The 22,906-nt window shown below is 41.1% G+C and overlaps 1 protein-coding gene across 3 annotated transcripts in view; it reads left to right on the forward strand.

The window, feature by feature from the left end:
* Cdk19 (cyclin dependent kinase 19) overlaps positions 1–22,906 on the forward strand; it is a 140,457-nt gene that overhangs the window by 101,746 nt on the left and 15,805 nt on the right. For 2 of the 3 annotated variants that reach the window (XM_005363552.2, XM_026787358.1), the window contains 4 exons: positions 4,592–4,649; positions 16,740–16,871; positions 21,285–21,428; positions 21,579–21,648. In XM_005363552.2, the coding sequence (XP_005363609.1) occupies positions 4,592–4,649; positions 16,740–16,871; positions 21,285–21,428; positions 21,579–21,648 (404 nt within the window). The remainder of the gene's footprint in view (positions 1–4,591; positions 4,650–16,739; positions 16,872–21,284; positions 21,429–21,578; positions 21,649–22,906) is intronic. The other variant, XM_026787359.1, reaches the window with a different exon arrangement.

Raw genomic sequence — 22,906 nt, forward strand, 5'->3', positions numbered from 1 at the left:
ACTAACTCTTGTAGACCAGGCTGGCCTCGAACTCACAGAGATCCGCCTGCCTCTGCCTCCCAAGTGCTGGGATTAAAGGTGTGCACCACCATCGCCCAGCTCCTAAATAGTAGCTTTACCTCTGCTTTTAAGTTATATGGAAATGGTGTTCTGTCATAGGTATCTTTTCATTTCTATTTTATTTGTATTTCAGTGTTTCTTTAAATTATGAACTGTGTTATTACAGACATTCTTTGGTATTATGTAAAAGCGAAATTACTGATTCAAAGTGATTTAGTTATTCACTTTTGCAAGATTATACCAAATTATTTTCCAAACAGGTCGTAGCGGTGTATTTACACCAGAAGCATATGGGAGTTAGCGTTGCTGCACTAAGGTTGCTTAGGTCTTGAATCTTTGCCCAGTCATGCAGGGCGAAATGCTGTCTCGATGCTCTTTCTTTGCGTTTTTATCATTACTGATTAAGGTTGAGCATATTCCAGAAAGTGTTTGATTAAAGAATATTTTCGCTGTAGTTAAATTTCTGAGTATTTTTTTCCTAATCTTCCGTATGGTTTGTTTTTTATTTTGCCTTGTAGCAGATCTTGCTTTCATCTTGTAAATAGTGTTCCTGTGTATGCAGTGGATTTCATTTGCTTTATGTTTTCATGATCGGAAATTATTTCAGTGTAGCAAAATTTATCTTTTATGGTCAGAAATTTTAATGTCTCTGTAAATAAGTGTGTTTGGTGATGGAAAGATGCTCAGTGGTCAGCCATTACTGCTCTTGGGCAGGTCCTGAATTTGGTTCCTAGCACCCCCATTGCCAGCATTCACAGCTTTCTGAAACTTCATTCAGCTCAGGCGGATCTGATGCCTCCTTGCTTCTGTGGACACTGTATCATGTGCACAGCCATTTCCATACACACACAGATAAAAATAAAGTAAATCTTTGAGGAGAAAAGAAGCAGCAGTAGCCTACCAGTATCAGATTGACTTAGGAAATATCATGGTATATACTCAGGAAGCTAAGGCAGGAGGATCTTGAATTTGAAATCAACTTTAGTTACATGAGTTGTAGGCCAGCTGATCTCAGTATCTAGTTCCTATGGGGGGGGGCGTATTTTTGCATTGTTATTGAAACTGGTTTTCATTTATATTTTTATTCCAGTTGAAATTGATGTATTGATGTGGGATTTCCCTTTGTATGCTGTTGATTAATAAAGAAACTGCTTTGGCCTATAGAAGGGCAGAATATAGCAAGGCAGGAAATCCAAGCACTAGAGGAGGAAAGAAGGCAGAGTCAGGCAGACATCATGTAGCTGCCAAAGGAGAAAGATGCCAAAACCTTTCCAGTAGGCCACACCCTCATGGTGATACATAGATTAATAGAAATGGGTTAATTTAAGATGTAAGAGCTATCTAGAAATATGCCTGAGCCATCAACCAAACAGTGTTGTAATTAATAGAGTTTCTGTGTGATTATTTAGGTCTGAGCAGCTGGAAAAAAAGAACAGTCTCCCTTTACAATGTATATATGTTATGAGTTAAGGATTTATTTTATTTTGTTCTATCTTTGGGTAATCTATTATTGTCCTGCATCATTTTTTGAATAGTTATCCACTGACTTCAAGTTCTCAGTGTCCTGGCCTCCTAGTTCCTCACTCTGGTCCATTGGTCATCTTACCTAAGCCTCTGCTATAGATCTGAAACAAACAAGTCTTGATGTTTTGTTTTGAGCCCAATTCCTATACCCACTCTTCCACCCTCCAACATACATCTGTCACAAATGCCTTGGTTATTCTTAGCTCTTTGTTCTTATTTAATTTTGAGGTGCTGGAGATGAATCCTAAGTCCTTGAACTTGCTAAGTCCTCTGCTGTTGAGCTGCAGTTGGTCCTTGTTTGTTTGATAGAGTCTTCCTGTGTCTCTGGCATGGAGATTGAGTGATATATAGCCTAGGTTGCTTAATTCTCCTCCCAGGCAGACTCTGTCCGTTCCTCCCTCCTCCTGGCTTTCTTTCACGCACGAACTGTCACTATATCGCCTAGGTGCCCTCAGACTTGTGCTTCTCATGCCCCCGTCTCCTGAGTTGTGGAGTTACAGACACGCCCCACTACACCCAGCTCATAAAAGGTGTGAGGTCCTTCATGGGGTTCTTTTTTTTTCTGTCATCAGTGCATCTCTTCTTAGCTGTGCTTCCTGTGTTCTTGTTCCAGTTGTCTCAAGGATTTATCATCCCCTTCTGGTTTGTAGTTCTGCGGGATCTTTTTAATATCATGTTTGTTTGTTTTGTTTCTCTGGTTTATTTATTCTTAAACATCTCAGGCTCACACTTTCTTATGTCTGGACTCTTTCCTGACATAACACTCAAAGTCATAAACTTTTCTTCTAAGTGCAGTATCAGCCTTCTTCCACATGTTTGGTAAGATATATTTTAAATATTTTGGTCCTGAGTGTTTTTCTGATTGAGATATATATATATATATATAGATATAGATATAGATATAGATATATAGATATATATATTGATATATATATCAATATATATATATATGTTGGATTTTTGAGACAGGGTTTCTCTGTAGCTTTTTGGTTCCTGTCGTGGAACTAGCTCTTGTAGACCAGGCTGGCCTCGAACTCACAGAGATCCACCTGCCTCTGCCTCCTGAGTACTGGGATTAAAGGCGTGCGCCACCATGGCCTGGCCTTTAGAGATATTTTAAAATTTTCAAGTATGTGTTAATTTTGGCATATATTTTTATAATTGTCCTTAAAATGATCTCTGTATGTATGTCCACGTGTACTTGTACACATGTACTCTCGTGATACACTTTTGCATGTGCCCTTGAAGGCCACAAGTGGGTACCAGATTCCCTGGAGCTGGTTGCAGGTTGACTGACTTGGGCACTAGAAACTGAACTCACAGAGCTCCGCCTGCCTCTGCCTCCTGAGTGCTGGGATTAAAGGTGCGCATCACCCCCACCCGCTAGATTTTCATAACACTTTATTCTAAAACTCTCTCCATCTTCCCTTACTAGGTTTAAACTCCTTGAAACTCAGGTCATCATGTATTTCCTTTTGTTTCCTGAAAGTCTGCTCTGTAACGTTTTGTAATCGACCTGATATCCATTGATAGTTACCAAACTTGAATTTTGAAGGTTTGGCTTTCACCTGATGCTGTTTTACCCATTCTGCCCTGGTGACCTTATTTTAGTTACCATGGTCCTCTGGCAATGACTTTTAGTTGAAATCATCCGGTCGCACTCTCTAGGCTAGAGTGGCTTGAGCATCTCATGATATCAGACTCTGCCCTGCTCTGCTAGCACCGCCCCAGCCAGTTCCTCTCCTAGTTTAAAGTCCCACAGCAGGCACAGCCGTTCTTGTTTTCGTGAAGCCAAGATCTCAGTGTGATCTCTGTTTTGATTTTCATTATTTTTTTTTCCCTTTTGCTCCCAGTCACAAAATCCTATGAACTTTTTTTCTCTAAAATGATTCCCCCCCATATGCTTCCCCTCCCCATGTGCTTCTTGTCTTCACACTGGTCCTGGTCTCTGCCTGACTGGTGGGAGGGAGAAGGCTCTGACCCTGGCCCTGCAAGGCAGTGAGCTTTCCTTTGCACTTTTGTGTGTGTGCTTATTGTTCTCATTGAAGAGCTTCCTTAAGACAAAATCAGCAGCATGGAAAGGATCTTAGAGAGAGCACGAGAGAGTGTCTCAGAAGACCGCTCGCTCTGTCTGTCCATCTGTCTATCCACTGAGTAAACGAGCACAGTAAATTCTGAGTACATCCACATTCTCTCCTGAGTTTTCAGAGTTTGGCTCCCTCTCCCCTATTTTGTTCCCACACATGTACAGGTAAGGACTGTGTGAGTTGTGTGAACATCTCTGGCTATTCTTTCTATGTAGAGCTCTTATTAGCCTTGGGTTTTTTTGTTTGTTTGTTTTGTGTTTTTAAGACAGGATCTCACTGTGTAGCTCCACTGTCCTGGAACTCATTCTGTAAACCAGGCTGCCCTGAAACTCACAGAGATCTGCCTACCTCTGCCTCCTGAGTGATGGGATTAAAGGCGTGCACCACCACCGCATGGGTTGGCTTTGGTTTTTATTGTCTTACATTTTGAAATTGTATTTGGAGTTTCTTACTTTTGCTTTTATTATAGCTGATGTGAATTCTAATGGAGCCTGTCTGTATGTTAGTGATGCTTTTCTACAGTCATCCAAAAATACTTAGCAAGGAATACTCATTTGATTTACTTAAGTGACAGTTGTTATATTGTGTTTTGAAACTTTTATATTAAAAATAATTGTATTTAATTTATGCAGGTTTTTAAATTATGGGGCAAATAGAAATAATAGCTTTAATTGCTTTGTAATAATTATTTATATGACACCATTTTGAAAACAGGTATATTTTCCTGCCAGAGATGTTTATATGAATATAATGCTAACTTCAAGAATATCAAATGCTTTAACTGTAAAAGGTGCTTAACCTTTATTTAGTTTAGGCTGAATCAAAATACACAAATTATATTTTCATATGAGAAAATTTCCATTTTGGAGCATGTCAAAAGAATAAATGTAGTAATTTGAATGCTCTATTTTTGTTTCTAGAAACCAGCAAATATCCTAGTAATGGGAGAAGGTCCTGAGAGGGGGAGAGTCAAAATAGGTAGGTAATTATTCCTAAAATGATTGATGAAGAAACCGAGGTGATTGTAAAGATGTTGTCCCTTTTAATACCCTTATTAAGTTGTTGATTTTAAAATTACTTTCTCAGAGTGTTTATAGAAAAGATGTTGGAAAATGTAGGTAGTCTATAAATGCAGTTTTTCCACAGCTCGTTCCTCAAAATGAAATACTGTTATTCTTAATTGAGGCATCAGTTGGCAGCCTCCCCATGACATTTGCTCCCAGAGAGTATGCCGTGTGTCTCCACCATTCTCCAGCACAGGGCCCCAGCTTACGCCGTTCTTTCCTTAGCCTAGCCTGTGTTCTCTTCCCACATCCATTGCCCTCCCCTAACTTAGTGCTTCCCTCTCCTCCGTCCTCAGCAGCACAGCTCTGGCCGGGCGCTGTTGTCCCTGTTGAAATGAATGCTTGAAGGCCTCACACTTGTCTGTGTTCATCAGCCTAGGAAGGAAGGGTTTTAACGAAACTTTGCTTGCTACTGGAAAGTTGATGCTGGGGGAGATACAACCTGAGTGCTTCAGCCTGCCCTGCTGCTTGCTTCCTACTTTGGCATCTTCTTCCCCAGTCCAGTTCCAGAGGAAGCTGTTCTAAACTAGTAAGCCTGCTTTGAGCCTTTGCCTGGTTGGCGTGGATTGACCTCCATTGAGCACTGTATTGGCATTGTGTACCTCATAGGTGCTTTCCCCTCCTGGTCCTTTCCCATTATTTGCTTTTATTTTTAACACACGTTTTCTAATAGGCATTTATTGAAGATGTACATTTTACTCGGCAAAAGTGAGAATGAGATAAAAGCTGGTCCCGCCCATGAGAAATAGTCATGTAAACGTTTTACCCTGCAGTGTGGTTCTTTGTTATGTTACCTCAGCCACATAACTGCCTCCTAAAGGGGGATACAGTAAAGGAAAACTGGACTTAGAAGAGCTGTGCCTTGCTAACCCTTTAAGCCACTGCTAAGGTTCCTGCACTGAGACTTTCCTCTGCTGCCCCGTAGTCTCTCACTGGTTCTCTGGTGCCCCTAGTTCCCTTGACAGCTTTAAAAACCGACTGATTTTCTTAAGCTTCCTCTATTACAGCATTGTCACTTAGCTCTTCTCAAGCTCCTCCTGTTCCCTTAAACACTGACAGTCCTCCCTCCATTTTAAATCGAATCTTACTTCTGCCAGTGTAAAACACGGCCTTGTCCCCAGATGAAGAGAGAATTTATTCTGAGCCAATCACAGTAACTGTGACCTCTGGGCATGGATTTAGGTTCGCTTAATAGTTCCATTGTTGGAGCAGTTACAACAAACGTTTGTAGTCACAGAACAAAAAAAAAGCATGTATCAAGGCACCCCCCCCCCAGATGCATGGGCAGAAATGTCCTGTAGACAGACAGCTGACAGCCCAAGTGGGTGGTAGGTGTGTGTGACCTGGACAGATGGACAGCCCTGCTGTGGGTCTAATATATTATCACATTCTTAGCTTTCATGTTGATGGAAGCTGGAGGTCTGTTAATACATTCTGGAGCTTTTACCTGATGGCTGAAAAGATAACTCAGACACAGAAACAAGGAATAACGAGATCCTGAGATCACTTGGCTCTGGACCTGCAAAATTCCAGGTTTCCACAACCACAAAGTCCTAATCATTAGTCTGGCTGAACCTTTAACATGGGGCATGACATTTTTCTGAGAACTCCATTCACAGTTTCCCTTCTTGGCATGTACTGCATTTTGTACATGTAGAGGCTGGAGGTTGTTTTGTGTTGGGAAGGCTCATTTGTAGCATCTAATGAAGGTGAAGCCACATTGACCAGAAAGCAGTGTACAGGAGAGGGGGGTTATTAGAACCACAGGAAGGAGCCCCCACATCCTATAACATTGCCGGGCAGTGGTGGCGCACGCCTTTAATCCCAGCACTCGGGAGGCAGAGGCAGGCTGATCTCTGTGAGTTGGAGGCCAGCCTGGTCTACAAGAAGAGCTAGTTCCAGGACAGGCTCCAAAGCCACAGAGAAACCCTGTCTCAAAAAACAAAACAAAACAAAACAAACAAACAAAAAACAAACCAAAAAAAACCATTGTTAGCTGTCAGGATCCAGGTCAAATTTGTTTTGTTGTGGTTTTTTTTTTTTTAGTTTTTTGTTTTTGTTTTTTTTTTTTGGTTTTTCGAGACAGGGTTTCTCTGTGGTTTTGGAGGCCTGTCTTGAACTAAGCTCTGTAGACCAGGCTGCAAGAACTCACAGAGATCCGCCTGCCTCTGCCTCCCGAGTGCTGGGTTTAAAGGTGTGCGCCACCACCGTCCGGCTGTTGTTTTGTTTTTTGAGACAGCAGTTCACTCTTTAGTCCAGGGTGGCTTCAAACTCAGAGATCAGTTGCCTCTGCCTCCCAAGAGCTGGGATTAACCACTGCCCAACCTTTTCTCCCTTTTTGCCCTCTCTGTCTGACATGTATATTTACATGTGACAGATAATATAAACATTATATCTAAAGTAAAAATAGTCAAGAACATAGTATTACCTAAAGAACTAAAGGTAACAGGTGACAGTAAGAGAGGCATTTTAAACCAAATCCCGATTCAAAAAAGATCTTTAAACTGTGTTTTCCCTGTGTCTATAATCATGTATACTCTATGAAATATTTTGTTTGGTATTTGTGATATGTGAAACAATTTATTACTGCTTTGATTTTTGGGTTTTGGGGGGACAGTTTGATTTTTTTGTAGCCATAACTTATGTGATATGGCCACTTTTTGTTTTAGGATTGATTTTAATGTCTATGTCATTTTAGGTATTATTTGTGATTTATTTGTCCTGTTATTGTGGTATTATACTGGAAAGCCTGGGAAAGTAAATGGGTAAGAGTTACATTACAGAAGAAAATCAGATTATAATAATTTTAAAATTCCTTCTCAACATTATCCTTTATGTACCAAGTGTTGTTATTGTTAGGGGAAGACAAGGGGCCAAATCTGTGCAAGATCAGCATTTGTGGGCATAATAAAATCTTATTTCTTATTTTACAATGAGAAAGGAAACTGGAACTCCAGTAAGTTGTTTCATAATTTTACCCTCTGATGTACTGTTCATTGTCAGAATTAGGAGTATCATTTGGTAATTTTAAAGAATATTTTTATTTGTTTATTGACAATTTCATACATTTAAAAATATATTTTAATCATCTCTACCCAGATAGTAATTCAACCCACCCCCTCTCACCCTTATGTCATTTTTAAAAACATGAGTTCATTTAGTGCACAAAGGTTTATATGCACAAAGGTCTATCTGGTTTTGGACAACCTGCCAGTGGTCGTACCTTCAAAGATAAAATTACACCACCCCCACCCCCAGAAGCCATCAACTTCCAATAGCTTCTGAGTTAGAGGTGAGGCCCAGTGAGCAGGTCTTAACAAGGTAACCCTTGCTGTGAGTTCATGGCCCAGTGGCCATGCCGTGTCCAGGAGGCAGCACTTTGCAGCACTCCTCCAGCCTCTGGCTCTTCCGTCTTTCCACCGCTTCTTCTGCAGTGTCCCCGGATGCCAAGGGGCAAAAAGGTTTTAAAATTTTGGCTTGCACTATGGAAACTCTGAAGATTCATTTAATCAGGAAACATAGGTTTTACGGGTATGGTCTCTTAAACAGAAGTTTTTTCTTTTTGGAAGAATAAGTTTATGTATTTAAATATAAATCCTTTAAAAGATACATGGTTAAAAGATTACTTTTAGTAGATCTGCTCTAAACCTTCTAATTTAGTACCTGTACATCCAGAGATGTCTCCTTTGATCCTAGAGCTTGTACAGTTTGATACCAACACCATGGCTGTTGTTGACTTTAGAGACCACTGTCTTTAGAGTGTTGTATACATTGAGTCAGCTCAAAGCCACTGGTTGTCAGCACAGTTAGTTGTTTTATGTCATAGACAGCCTTGAATATATCGTATCACAAACACTTTTGTTAGAAATAATAATATAATAATACAAATGGTTGGAGCCAGTTAATATTTTTTTCCTTTTTCTTATTAGAAGATTCGATTTGGTTTTTGACTCTAGCTTGATTTAAAATTGAGGTATTGCCGGGCGGTGGTGGCGCACGCCTTTAATCCCAGCACTCGGGAGGCAGAGGCAGGAAGATCTCTGTGAGTTCGAGACCAGCCTGGTCTACAAGAACCAGTTCCAGGACAGGCTCCAAAAACCACAGAGAAACTCTGTCTCGAAAAACAAAACAAAAAAAAAATTGAGGTATTCCTCAAATTGAATTCCTTTTTAGAAAATTTAAAATTAAAAATACTGCCGACATGAAGAGTAAAATTTTTAAAAGTTATACTGAATAATGAGATTTTTCAGTGAAAATATTTGAGTCATTTAAAACACCAAGATTTGATGTAAGTCAAGCAAACACTCACATGCATGATTAGTAAAAAAGACATAATACTGTTGCCCGCTTTTGTAGTTTTACTAAAACCAAGATTAGCAATTTACCAGTTAGGAAAATATGCCAAGGGAAATGTAGTATTTCTTAGACAGTTTCAAACCATCTAAGCCCAAAAGAGTGAACGTTAGGAGTACTGTCTGAGTGGTTGGAGTTCAGTCGCTTGGGATGCTCAGTTGTTGGTGTAGTGGAGGATGAGTTTGTGGTTGTGTCTGCAGAAGCTGGTCCAAGTTCAAGGTGAGAAATAAAAATGGGAGAATTACCCTCTCAAGTTCTCTAACTCAAGAGGTGCTTCAAAGTACAGACAGGGTCCTTCTGTCCAGGCTAAAGAACTCTGAAGCATAAGTTCAGTTGACAGTCACCTGGTGTTAGCGCTTGTCATTTTGTTTTTATCTAGGTGTTTCAGTCTGGGAGAACTTTGTAAACAATTCTGGATTTTTAGAGTTGTAAACAACATAGTCTCATAGTAGTACATAATGTCTCATTATTAGAGGTGACTTGTACAGTCCTTTGTCCATCTTTATGTCCAGTTACTGTCAAGTTCTAGGGGCAGATCAAGTTTGTCCCATGTAGTTTTTTCACAAACAATCACAATAGAGTGTACACTTGGTGGAACCAAGTGAAATCACTCACCTCTCAGCCAGAGCCCTTTTTACTGTAAGAAAGGGCAGGAGAGGCCTGGAGACCTGCCGTGTAGATCCATGTAGATCTGAGGTAATAGTTCTCCTCCTTCATTTTAAAAGCTAAGCAGCAGAGAGACCCATACAGATGGAAAGATGAATTAATAAAAGGTGAAAATTAATAAAAGATGAATAATAAAAGATGAGTAACTGGATTACAGGTCAGTAAATTGATATGACATTCTTTAGCACATTCCAGGGGGCCTCAGAATCTAAAGTTTTTGCCCAGGTACTATATAGACAGTGTGGATCCCTGTCCCTCTAGGCTTTAAGGAGAGGCCATGACGGGCTGGAAGTTTGATACAGAACTTTGTCTTGCTTGGGAACTTCTAGAGAATAGAAGGAAAGGGGGATAAGGATTCAGAATAGGCAAGGTGGGAGTCTTTATTCATTTCCTGCTCTTTAACACCTTTTTTCTTTTCTTTTCTTTTGTTTCTTTTCAAGACAGCATTTTTCTGTGTAGCCCTGGCTGTCTGGGAGCTCATCTGTAGGCCAGGCTGGCCTCGAGATTCACCTACCTCTAGGTTAAAGGGGTATGCCACTACTGTCTGGCTTTTAACACCTTTCTTGTTTCTATAGTTTCCAAAACTCTTTCTGGTTTTCTTTTGTAAATTTGCAGTTTTATCGTTTCTTAGGTGCTTTTAAACTCAAACTGAAGTAGCCTTCCCATTCAATATATTTTGCTTTATTGTGTACAACTTCTAGTTTGGAGAAACTAGACAAAAACACAATTTAAGTATGTTGGATGCTCCTCATTGCACATGCGGGGTAAGGGTGGATAAAACCAAGTTATAGTTTGATTGGCTTTCCTGGTTTTCCAAATAATTGCAAGTTGAATTAATTAATTAATTAAACATAAAGCCAGGTGGAGTTCCCTGTGGCCGTGGTCTTCAAACACTTCCTCCTTTGGATTCCTGCTTCCCTTTGTTTTGGTAGAGGTATCTTTTCCCCTGGAAACTGTATAATCTTGTATGCTAGCTAGAGAGATTTGTGTTTTGGATCAAATATATTTGCCACTTGTGGGAAAAACTTCCTTGGGCTAGCTAGAGAGATTTGTGTTTTGGATCAAATATATTTGCCACTTGTGGGAAAAACTTCCTTGGGTCTCATACCTAGGTGGATTCTTCCCATTGTGTCTGCGGTTTATTCTGAACATTTACAAGAACGTGAAAAGACCCAAGATACTGGGTTCCCACCTGTTATGTGTCTTCATAGTGGAGCTAATAATCTTCCTTCCAGGAAAGGGGTGTTGTCTCATTCCCTGTGAGGTTGGTGTTCATCTTGACCCTGGCACCTCTATCTTGATCTGGAAAGGAGAGGTACTTATCATGTTTGGTATCTTTATGATCACGAACCTGTATAATTTCTAAGCTGAAGGGATGAAGTTCCAGTAAGCTGGAGCAGACCCGGAAACCGCACACTTGGGTCTTGGAGATGCTAGCTAGGAACAAGTGCTCTGGAAACAAACAATATAAACAAATGCTTTGATGGGTGCTTGAGATAAAAACAAGGGCATTCAGTAGTAGTCTGCTCAGAATGCAGGACTGTCAGTCCATCAGCTACACCAAAGGAGAGGCTCAGTCCCCAGAAAGAAGTCAGCAGCATCTACCCAAGGAGACAGTGTGATTGGCTGGACACACAGGAGACCTGCTGTAACTGCTGCCAGTCCAAGTGAGTCCTCTGATGGAGGCAGACCCTCTGTGAGATGTGGACACCAAGTAGAGTTATTATCTCCAAGTGAATAAGGGGTTTATTCTGAGCTAAAATGAGGGGCCATGACCGAGGAGCACACATTTAAGTTGCCTTGAAAAACATTTCAATATGGAGGCAATTGCACAAACTTTTATAAACCCAGAACAAATCATAAGTCAAATTTCCCAAATAAGTGGTGAGCACATCAAGTAGATAGGTCATAGCAGAGTAGATAAACTGTGCCATGGGTTGTAGATGTTCCCAGTTAGATTATTCACTTCCAGCCTGTAGGAGCTAGTGGTCTGTGAGTGCATCCCAAAGGTTCTGCCTGATGTTTGCAAGGATGGTAGGTCAGACACAGACAGCAGATGGCCGTTAAAAGGACTTACAATAGCTCAGGATAGTTTGGCTCTGGATCTGCAGCATTCTCACTCTGCAATCACAAAGTTACTTCAGTGAGTTAGCCTTGTAGTGTCTTTAAACTGGTTGTAACATTTTCTGTGCCAGTTCAGTTCATGCCTCCATCTTGTTTTCTTTGGCGTTTGTGTCCCTGTGTCCCGTGTTAATGCATCCCCATTGTTTCTCTACGCCTACAAGAACCTTGATATTCACACTTTGGTTTCATTTACCATAATTTGTTAAAATCTCACTCTGAAATCCATTTTCTCTATCAAAACTGTCCCTGAAAAGACCTGTGCCTATGACCTCTATCCTAGCACTCCCTGTTACCATGGTGCACCATGTCTCCTGAGCAGTCTGGCCCAAGGCTGTCTGACATTATGCCTGACTTTCTGTCTTTGGCTTCTGCTGTTGCTTCTGCACTGTGCTCCTGTTGTTCTCATTAATGTGCTTTTTCAGGATACCTTGACTGACTGGGGACTCAGCTTCCTCTACAATTATTTCTTTAAGGAGTTGGCAATCTATGATCTCTAATTCTAGATGTTATGAAAATGATTCTACAGTTTAGATGTCCACCCTCTCTATCAGAATTCTTTATTGCTATCTGGCCCTCTTGGCAACGCGAGTTCCATTGTCCCCAAGCAAATTCTTCATCATCACCATCATCATTTTAGACTCTTTGTTGTTTTTGTCATTCACAATGTTTGCCTTAGTCACATGAACCTAGTCAATATAAAACTGTGTTCTCTGCCCAGGTCAGTTACCCATTGTTAAGAATTTTAAGATTATAGTTCTGTTAAAGATTGGGGATAAGTTAAGAATTAAGCAATAACTACCAGTAAGAGTAATTATAATTGATTAAGCCCTTATAAACTGTGTTTTAATGCCATTTTATGTGTATATGGAAATCCACCACCATGCTACTACTTCCACGGCCCCAGAATTACTGTTTAAAGACAGTATAGTGGGGATTGAGGGAACTCATGGTAGGGTGTTTGTATGATGTGTATGAGACCCTGGGTTCAATCCCAGTGGTATAAAAATAAAAATCTACAGATGCCTGCTGTGAGACAGTGGTCTTGTACCCTGTCACTTGTATTGTTTTAATAAATGCTGATTGGCCAGTAGCTAGGCAGGCAGTATAGACAGGGCAACCAGGCAGGAAGTAGAGACAGGGCGACAAGAACAGGAGACTTCTGGGAAGAAGAAAGGGTCAGTCTGCAGTTGTCACCCAGACACAGAGGAAGCAAAATGAGAATGCCTTGCTGATAAAAGGTACCAAGCCACGTGGCTAACACAGACAAGAATTCTGGGCTAATTTAAGATGCAAGAAAGAGTTAATAAGAAGCCTGAGTTAATAGGCCAGCCATCCAGTTTATGATTAATGTGGACCTCTGTGTGTTTCTTTAGGACTTCATGACTGCAGGATTTGAGTCTTAAGGCTTTAGTATAGTTCTTTTTGGGCTCCAAAGAGCTGTACAGTTGAATGGTTAAAAAGGTACATTGTGCCCTGTCCTCCCCAGCAACCTCAAAGACCCCCTCCCCCACCCCACCCCAGTTTGGCTTGTGCCTTCAATCTTAGTACTTTACAAGTTGAGATGGGAGGATTTTCTTGGGCTATATAGTGAGGCCAGCCTGGGCTAAGAATGAGAACCTTTCTCAAGAAGCCAAAAATATTTAACAGTCCTTGTCTAACATCTCGCCTCCCTCCCTATCTCAAAAGACTTAAACTTCGAAATCCAGCTCAAGTTCTGTTTTCAATTTAGTCTACTTTCGCTGTGTTTAAGAGCAGGCTTCCAATGGTACCTTGAAGGAGATAGAGACCCTCCCACTGGGGGACTTATTAGCACATGGTAGAAACCCCACAGAGCTGACTCCTGTTACCTGGGCATGTTTGTGTGCTTCTGTTGTGCAGACTCTGGTGTTGCTCCTTGTCTGCTGGTAGAGACTGCCTAGTTAGCACCGCACACCCACACAGGGCTCTCGGTGCAGCCCTGGCTGGCTGTCCTAGAACTCGCTCTGTAGGCCGGGCAGACCACAAACTCACAGATCCACCTGCCTCTGCTTCCCGAGTGCTGGGATTAAAGGTGTGCGCCACCACTGCCCAGCTTTCCCATCCATTTAATTGAACAGTTCGACACACTTTTTATTTTGAAAAACAGTCAAGGCATTGTTTAGGTTATTTACTTTGTCTAAATTAGTAATTATTTGAAAAGGCTCCTATCAGCTTCAGTAGGATGGAATTGTACTTATTTTCTTCTGGCCTTGGCTTTATTTGACAATGAATTAAACAGAATTAAGAGGTGGAGCCAGGCATGATGGCATATGCCATTAGTCCCAGCACTTGGAAGGCAAAATGAGTTCCAGGACAACCAGAGTTACATTGTGAGGCCCTGTCTCCAAAAATAAATAAATTACTTAATTCATTTTTAAAAACTTAGATAAGAGGTTGGGAATAAGAAGAGAAACATTAGTTTTTGCCTCTGATATAAAATGCAGCATCTCATCACACATTTCCACCACCATATTTTCCAGCAGCAGCAGCCAGCACGTGTCACTCAGGGAAGCTGGTATTTTCAGTGTTGTGTCTTGTCATGAAATAATAGGTATAATATTGGCTGGTTTTGTTTGTACTAGAGAAATTGACTTTTAAAGGGGGAGATATCACACGGGTTTCCTTGGTGAACTTTAATTTCTTTAAGAACTCCAGAGTTTTAATACTCCAGAGCAGTCTCATGAAGCATTATACATTATTTCAAACTCTAAATAAGCAATATAATCAATTATAATTTAATGCATATTATAGCATACTTAGCTTCTGATTAAATGATCCATTATAGTCACTGGCATTTGTTCTTTTTATAGTACATTTGAATCTCTTACACATTCAAAATGTACTATGTATATTGTATATTTTAAATTATAAGGTTTTTTTCATGCTTGTGACTCTGCCTTTGTGGTTTGTAATTACCATATGTATAGTTTATTGGATGCCACTCAGCGCTTAAGAGTATGGCTACTGAAGGGCTGCATGGTTCCTTAGTTGAAGTGCCTAACACACAAGTTTGAAAGGCCGAGTTCAGATCTCCAGAACCCACATTAAAAGGTACTCTATTATCCTAAAGCTGGGGGTGTTGGAGACAGGAGGATTATGGAGCTTGCTGGCCAGCCAGCCTAGGGAGTGTGTGTTTAGCTCAGGGAGAGAGCCTGTCTCAAAAAATAAGATGGTGAGTACTGTGTCACTAAGGTTTTCCTGGGGAAATACTACACAATTGTCTACTCACCCCGGAGAGGGAGTTCATGGCGGAGCAAAATAGGGTACAACCAAGGATCAACTTTGTGATTGGTGAGGGGTAACTCACAGGAATTTAAGTGAAGGGTTTCTTATAGGAGCAGAAATGACTCAAAGACAGCTGTCACCAAAGCCCACCCCAGCACAGGTGACAGCTCACAAAAGCTGGGAACCTGAAGCACACTGCTTGCAGGCAACTCGGCATGTTGGAAAGTGTTCTGGAAAAGTGACTCAGTTGGTCTGAACCTCTTCCAGGGAGGTGGCCTGGTCCCTGCTTTTTCTGGTAGCTGATCTGGTCTCTGTCCTTTTTGTTTGGAGAGGGGGCTTGAGATGGGGGCTTCTCTGTGTATCCATCTGTCCTGGAACTAGCTCTTGTAGACCTGGCTGGCCTCGAACTCACAGAGATCCACCTACCGCTGTCTCCTGAGTGCACTGTCACTGCCAGCTCTACAGCTGGGTTTGCCTGAGAATGACTCTCAGCAGTTGTTAGTGTATCCTTGGGAGGGAGGGGCATAGTGAATCTAGCCAGTTTCAGGGGCTTCTTGGAGCTATTTGAAACCAGAAGTTGTTTCCCTTCTGGTTTCAAACACACCATCCCAGCAAGGAAGTTCCCCTGGGATGGATTGTTCCAATTCCTAAGAAATGGCTAGGCAACATAGGAGTCATAGAGAAAGACACCCAGTACCAGCGTCTGCCCCTTCATGTATACTTGAACACACAAGAATGTAGCTACTAAATCAAAACATGGCTTTTGAGTACTGATGATTTGCTATTCCTGTGAGCATAGACAAGTAGTTTGATTGTCTTTGACTTTAGAGTCTTCATCTCAGAAGTGAAAAGCAGAGTACTAACTGGTATTCTTACAGAGGTGAAGTGAGGTTGTATGGTGTGTGTAAATGCCGTTTGTAAAGTGTCTTTTAGATGTAAGGTACTTCTTATTCATGAAATCATAAAAAAAGATCTCTAGATCCTTACAGTGACAATACTTTGTATACATCTTTGTTAAATGAATTACTATAGCAATTTTCTATATATGTTATAGCAAGTATCTGTTCTGTTTTATGTGTGTCCCTGGGATTGTGTATGATGTGCTGATATAGTCCACTTTCTAGGAGAAAGGTCCCCATAAGGTATTTTCTGTTTTGCACGCTCTAATTGCTCCCCCATAGCCGATTCCACTTGTCCAGTCCACTGTCACTGAACACAGAGTTGGGAAGAGGCACATGTAAGTCAGCCCTTCTGAGTTTACAGCACCTGATTCCAGCACATCCTGAACTAAGTAGTGTGTAGAGTTAGTTCTCAGATGGGGAGGTGTACAGTCTCTAAACAAGAGCCTTTGGAATGTTTTATTTGCTCCTGAAAGCCAGGAAGCAGAAGTTTAGATTCAGATCCCACTTTTGACTCTGAACTAATGGTTTGCTGTTGAGGGATCAACATACTTTTAAGCTTTAGTTTCCTTGTCAGTAAAGCAGACAGCATAGAAATCTGTCTCAGTAAACAATGCAGTTCCCAACCAGGATGCAGGCTTTAGAGCAAGCATTACCAACTCCTGTGTAGCTATGATAGCATGTCAAGTTGAGTTTTATGTATTTATTTTCTTTTTCAGCTGACATGGGTTTTGCCAGATTATTCAATTCTCCTCTAAAGCCACTCGCAGATTTGGATCCAGTGGTTGTGACGTTTTGGTATCGGGCTCCAGAACTTCTCCTTGGTGCCAGGCATTACACAAAGGCCATCGGTAAGTGTCAAGATGGTTGACAAGCTGAGCGCTCCTAAGTGTAAAATAGTCCATTATAAAGCCAGTGCACATGGAAGCAAGGGCTTGCACATCTTCCTTTATGCTGCCGTAGCTGTTGATCAGAGGAGTTGGAAAGAGGGCTAGAACTGTCTTCACAGGACTAGGACAGGAGTATCATGCTGGAGAAAATCTCCAAGTGTCTAACCAAGACACGGTACGATGTTCCATCTCTCTTGATGCTATAGTCTGCAGAACAAGTTTGTCCATTAAGGCAGTCTTGGTAGGATCACGCCACTCAGCAACTTGCCAGACCACTGAAAGGAAAAAATAGAGGAAGGAAAATAGTTATAAACATGTTTGTTAGGATTTATGATCTTCCTTATAACGGAGACTCTAGAGATTTTACCACCTGACCACAGAGAAGACTCAGGTATGGATAAGGAGTTAGCAGGTGAGAGTCTTCCTCAGCTCTGGAGATCTCTTTATAGCGAAGAAAAAGAGAAGGTGAGGAGAGAGGAAGCAGTGGCCAGGCTCTGGGTTGATAGTGTTTCCAGGAGAACTTCTTTACATATTCTTCCTCTTCAAAGCTGTTGCCTCTGCTGTAGGCAGTAGCAGCCTCAACACCTTAGCTGCCATTGCCTCTGTTAACAAGGGCACTAAGTGGAATGTGCCTCAAAATTCACAAGCAACACAGTCCCAATTCTGGTTAACAAGCTGCTGAAAATGGCATGCTACTCAAAGCACTGAAGTGCTGTCCCTGTGTCAGGAGATGCAGTTAGCCTCATGATTAATCCCTGGGTAGAAAGCAGACGTGTATTACAGTGCCTCGCTTACCAGAAGGTCTGAGTGTCCAAAATCCAGATTCTGTAGCATATTGCCAAAATATGTGTTAATATAAATATAAATTATTATAAATCAGTGTAACTATAAAATATTCATAAATTACCAAGCACTTGCAAAAAGTGTTCTCAGCTGTGGGGACAAGTGTGTTTGACCACAGAGGAATGGGAGTATGACATTGGTCCTGTGTCCAGTTGGATCAGAGACTGCTGAGGCCGTGCCGTCACTAGAGTGACGAGAGCTAAGTACTCGTGTGGCTCTTTCGTTTTCCGACCTAATGGATTTGCTTTTCGCGTTATCTAGGTCTTTTCCTACGTTACTGGGAACAGTACCTTAGATAACTTCAGAAGGCAGAAGTAGTCTGAGAATGTGTGTGTGTGTGTGGGGGGGGGTGTTAGCCGGAAACCGATAGATAGAACCATAAAATAAGCAAGATGGAATATAATTTCAGGGCATGGGGGGATGGCTGGAGTGTTCATCCTTTTGGCATTGCAACATGTAAAATGATCTCATTATCCATAAATGCATTGGGCCATATTCATAGCTATCCTGGGACTCATGCAGCTCAAAGGCTGAACATGCCTGGTAGATGTGTGGACTCAGAAGCAATCCATATGCCCCTGGCCCACACCTACAAGTAGTATAACATATAAAAGGGGGATTTCACATTAAGAAAAGAGTTATTAGTCAAAATTTTTTTCTTCTAAAATTATTTCTTATTGTCTTGCTTTTTTCTGTTGTTGTGACAAAAATGCCATAACTGAGGCAACTTATAAAAGAAAGAATTTAATTTGGGGCTCATAGTTCCAGAGGGTTTACCCATCCTGGTTGGGGGGGGGTCATTCCAGCAGGCAGGAAAACATGATCAAAACATTATCTGAGAGTTTACATCTTGGCCCACAAGCTGGAAACAAAGAGAGCTAACTGGGAATGGCATAGGTGTTTGAAACCTTAAAAAGCCGTAGCAGTGGCACACCTCCTCCAAGGCCACACCTCCTCCAAGGCTGCAGTTCCACCAGCTGGGGACCAAATAGTCAAATAAGACCCTATGGGGCCATTCTCATTCCAGTGACCATACCCACCAAAGTTAATGTTATACATACAGTAAGTCCTCAGTAAATCCAGCTTTTCATGGACTTCCCTGCACAGTTCTGCTGTGTGTCTACACCCTGGGGAGCAGCACACTTTTGGAGAATTACAGATGTGGAATTTTTCTTTTTCAGCTTCCCTTTGCTGTGGGAAGGAAATAGATGTGGTGGGTTTGCTGTTGTTATTTGGTTGGTTTGAATAAATGTAATTGGGTCTAAATTAAAAATCAACTGTTTTTCCCCTCAGGTAAGGAGAACTGAAATTGAATTTTAACCAATTTGTAACTTTTCTGCCCAGTTAATGAGATTTAGTACTTAAGATAGAAACATACTTACCAGATACTAATTCCTGAAGTGCTAGTACTTGGGAGGATGCAGATGCAGGAAGGTTGTGAGTAGTGAGTTCAAGCCCAGCCCAATACACACAAGTGAGATCCTATCTCATCTCCAAAACAAAACCATAAGTCCTAATAATCCATTCACAGTAGAAAAATAACTTCCAAATGAGCTATCTCTGTGTTTAAAATATCTATAGGTACACACTCACTCATTTTCACTTCTCTCCAGCCCTGGCTTGTGTCAGGAACAAGTATAATGATGCAAGAGCTAGATGGAAATACTGAATTATAAGATAATGTTGGCAGGAGGCAGAATTTAAAACATTGCTTTCTTCTCTGAGCTTCTTTATGCTAACAGTTCACAGAGAAGTCTAGATTTTGCCTTTTGTCCCTCAAAAGTACCAATCAGGAGTTGATAGCCCTTATTTGAAGCCAGGAGGAAGCGAGATGATGGAGCCATTAGGGACAAGAGTGACAGATGGGAGAGGATTAAAAAGTTGACACAGACTGTATGTGGTGTTAAGGGACGTCTGTGATGACGATGGTGGCTGTGTCATGAAGGAAGATTAGGTCATGTTTTATAGCCTTAAATGATAGCAGTAGTGGGGGTGGTAGACAGCAGTTACTGAGGGCCATTTCCCATTATCAGAAGGCAGATTTCTAAATGGTCAGACAGGAGAGGCCTTCCAGCATGGCTTCATGTTGGGCAGCCTGTTTTACAGCAGAGTGTACTGACGTTTATTCTAGTTAATGGATGTAATTAAACTCTTTGTTTATGTAGTTTATCTTTAGGATGTGTTTGGCATTGTGGTAAACTATTCTTTTTTTTGTATTCATAGCTGTATTTTTCTATTCTTAAACTTAATAAATAACTTTTATCAAAATGAGCAAATGTGAATATTTATCTCAAAAGTTAATTCATTTATGCATATAGCAAAACATTGTAGGTATAATCTTAGTTCTACAAATGCATTATGTCTTGTAACTTTGAGTAGTAAAACTCATTAAATTATTTAGTGCTGATGGAATCAAGCCTGAGGTCTTATGCATCTAGACAATATCCATCAAGTAAGCCACGATTCTGACCCCTCACAAGCTTTGTCTTAAGGTTTCAGTAGTGGTGAGGACAGCTAAAGGGACTCTGTCCGGCCGGCCGTGTGTCTCACTGGTGTCATGCTGTGCCTGCTTATTCTTGTTTTGTGTGTCAACTTCTAGATTCAGAATTTGTTCGGGAAAATGGACTCTTGGGGTTTTATAGGCAGAATACTAGTTTTCTATAGTTCTTTTGCTCTCTGTACAGACTTAAGAATTTATTGTGCTAACAAATAGGAATATTGTTTCATTCTGTCAGATCTGAGTGTCATGAACTGTTACATCAGCAGTTAAATGCCTCTGTGATTAAAGTAGTGGTGACAGTTAGAAAGGGATTCATTGTGTCAAGTGTGGGAGCACAAGCCTGGGATCCCAGCACTTGGGAAACTCAGGCAGAAAGCTCACACATTTGAGGCCAGCTTTGACTATACAGTGAGAAGTTCTCTCAAATTCCCATGAGGATTTTTTTTTTTTGCCAAGTTTAGTTTTTTTTCTAAGCCTTTCTCCACCAGGAAATTTATAAGTAAATGTTTCTTTTCTTTGGCTTCAGAACTGTTATGATAAGGCATCCCATGTTATTTGTGTTAATCTGTTTTTCACTGTGTGCCACCCACACCCACACGTATGCATGCCTCGGGACATACGTGGAGGTCAGAGGAGTTGCTTCTGTTCTTCTACCTTTGTGTGAGCACCTTTAGCCACTGAGCCATCTTGCTGGCTCTGTGTGTCTTACTTTTAAATATCTAAGGAGGCTGGTTTGCACTTTTGACGGAGCTTCTGATTCTCCTACTTCCCACAAGCTCAGGTTACAGATGTGTGACACCATGGCTGTAGGGTTTGTGGTACTGGCTTGAGCCTAAACCTTTGTGTTTGTGCATTCAAGGCAAGCATGTTATCAACTGAATTAATCTGCAGCTACTGTATGGTTCTTCGTTATGTTTATTATACTTTACATATTGCTCTACTAAAATATATTTTTGTCTGTATTGGAATTCTATCAAGGAATTGTAACTAAGGAAATTAATGCATTTGTATAAAATGTTTTCCCTTTGTAGACATATGGGCAATAGGCTGCATATTCGCTGAATTGTTGACCTCAGAGCCTATTTTCCACTGTCGTCAGGAGGATATAAAAACAAGCAATCCTTTCCATCATGACCAGCTAGATCGGATATTTAGTGTCATGGGGTTTCCTGCAGGTAATGTGTTACCCTTTTAAAAATATCATTTGAAGTTATATTTCAAACGTGTTTCTTTGTAAGAACATGCATAAAGTTTGTTTTATGTTTATTTTTAAAATAAAAAAATAGACTTTTAATAAAATATTTTCTATAAATAATTTCTTTAAGATAAAGACTGGGAAGATATTAGAAAAATGCCGGAATACCCAACACTTCAGAAGGACTTTAGAAGAACAACGTAAGTGACCCTGATTACTGTAGTTCTTCTGTGCTGGGGAAACAAACAAAAGCCTGGACCAGTAATGCCTGGACACCAGAAATTAATTTTCTGACAGTTGTGGAGGCTGGAAAGTCCAGGATGAAGGTGTGCTGGCGGGTTTGGAGTCTGGTCGGCTTGACTGTTTTCACTTTAAAGAGTACCCTGTTGCTGTGTCTCCTCTGGTGGGAGGGCAGAAGGCTGTGAACTGTGTTAAAGCCTCATTTTTGAGCCATCAATGCCATTCACGGATGCCTTTGAGGGGCCTCCCTTTTGATACTTCCGCTCTGGGGATTAGATTTCAGCATGAACGTGCTGAGTGATACAAATACTCAGGTCCTTAATTGCATATTGTAGCTTCAGTAGAAACATGCACTTGTTTTTAAAAGGATAGAGGTTTAAACCAGAAACTCGGGGTTGGTTTACTTGTCCTGTAAAAAAGAATATATTCCAAATGACTTTAACTATATACCCAATTTAAGGCTGCCATATCTAAAACCAGAGGCCAGGCCTGATGACACACACCTTTAATCCCAGGACTCAGGAGGTAGAGGCAGAGGGATCTCTTGAGTTTGAGGCCAGCCTGGTCTACAGAGTGAGATGTAGGACAGTCAAGGGCTACACAGAGAAACCCTGTCTCAACACCCTCCCCCAAATAAAAAGTTACAGTTTTAATACCTTTTAGGCCTCAGTTCAATATGATTGCTGTGGTTTTATTCCTACCTGAGTTTGTGACTGGGATACTGTCATGAAAAACTAGGAAGGATGGCAAGGAAGAGCACATGGTCCAGGATCCAAATAAAACAAACTGCTGGAGGCAGACATGTTGATTGGACATGAAGGGGAGTGCTGCCCGGCTTTATTAGCCAGGATTCTCTCTGTAAAGAAACAAACTGGTGTGTGTGTGGAGGGGGGAGACAGACAGACAGTCAGTCAGTCAATGAGTGAGTTCTAGTAGCTTGGCTTATAGGATGTAGTCCAGTTAGTCCAACCATTGGTTGGTCATCTCATACTAGGAGTCTGAGAATTGAAAAGCTGTTCAGTCCACAGGGCTGAATAAGATAGGTAGACTGCTGCCCACACACAGTGGGTCTTCCTGTTCCAGAGGATCTGAAAAGAGAATTCCTCGGATCCCAGGACCTCCCTGCAGCTCACAGCTCTCCATAACTCCAGATTCACGAGATCTTACACCTTCTTCAGGCCTTCAGTAGGTACTGCTTGAGCATGGTACACAGAAAAG

This window comes from Microtus ochrogaster, linkage group LG9 (genome assembly GCF_000317375.1).
Source record: "Microtus ochrogaster isolate Prairie Vole_2 linkage group LG9, MicOch1.0, whole genome shotgun sequence".
Taxonomy (NCBI): Eukaryota; Metazoa; Chordata; class Mammalia; order Rodentia; family Cricetidae; genus Microtus; species Microtus ochrogaster.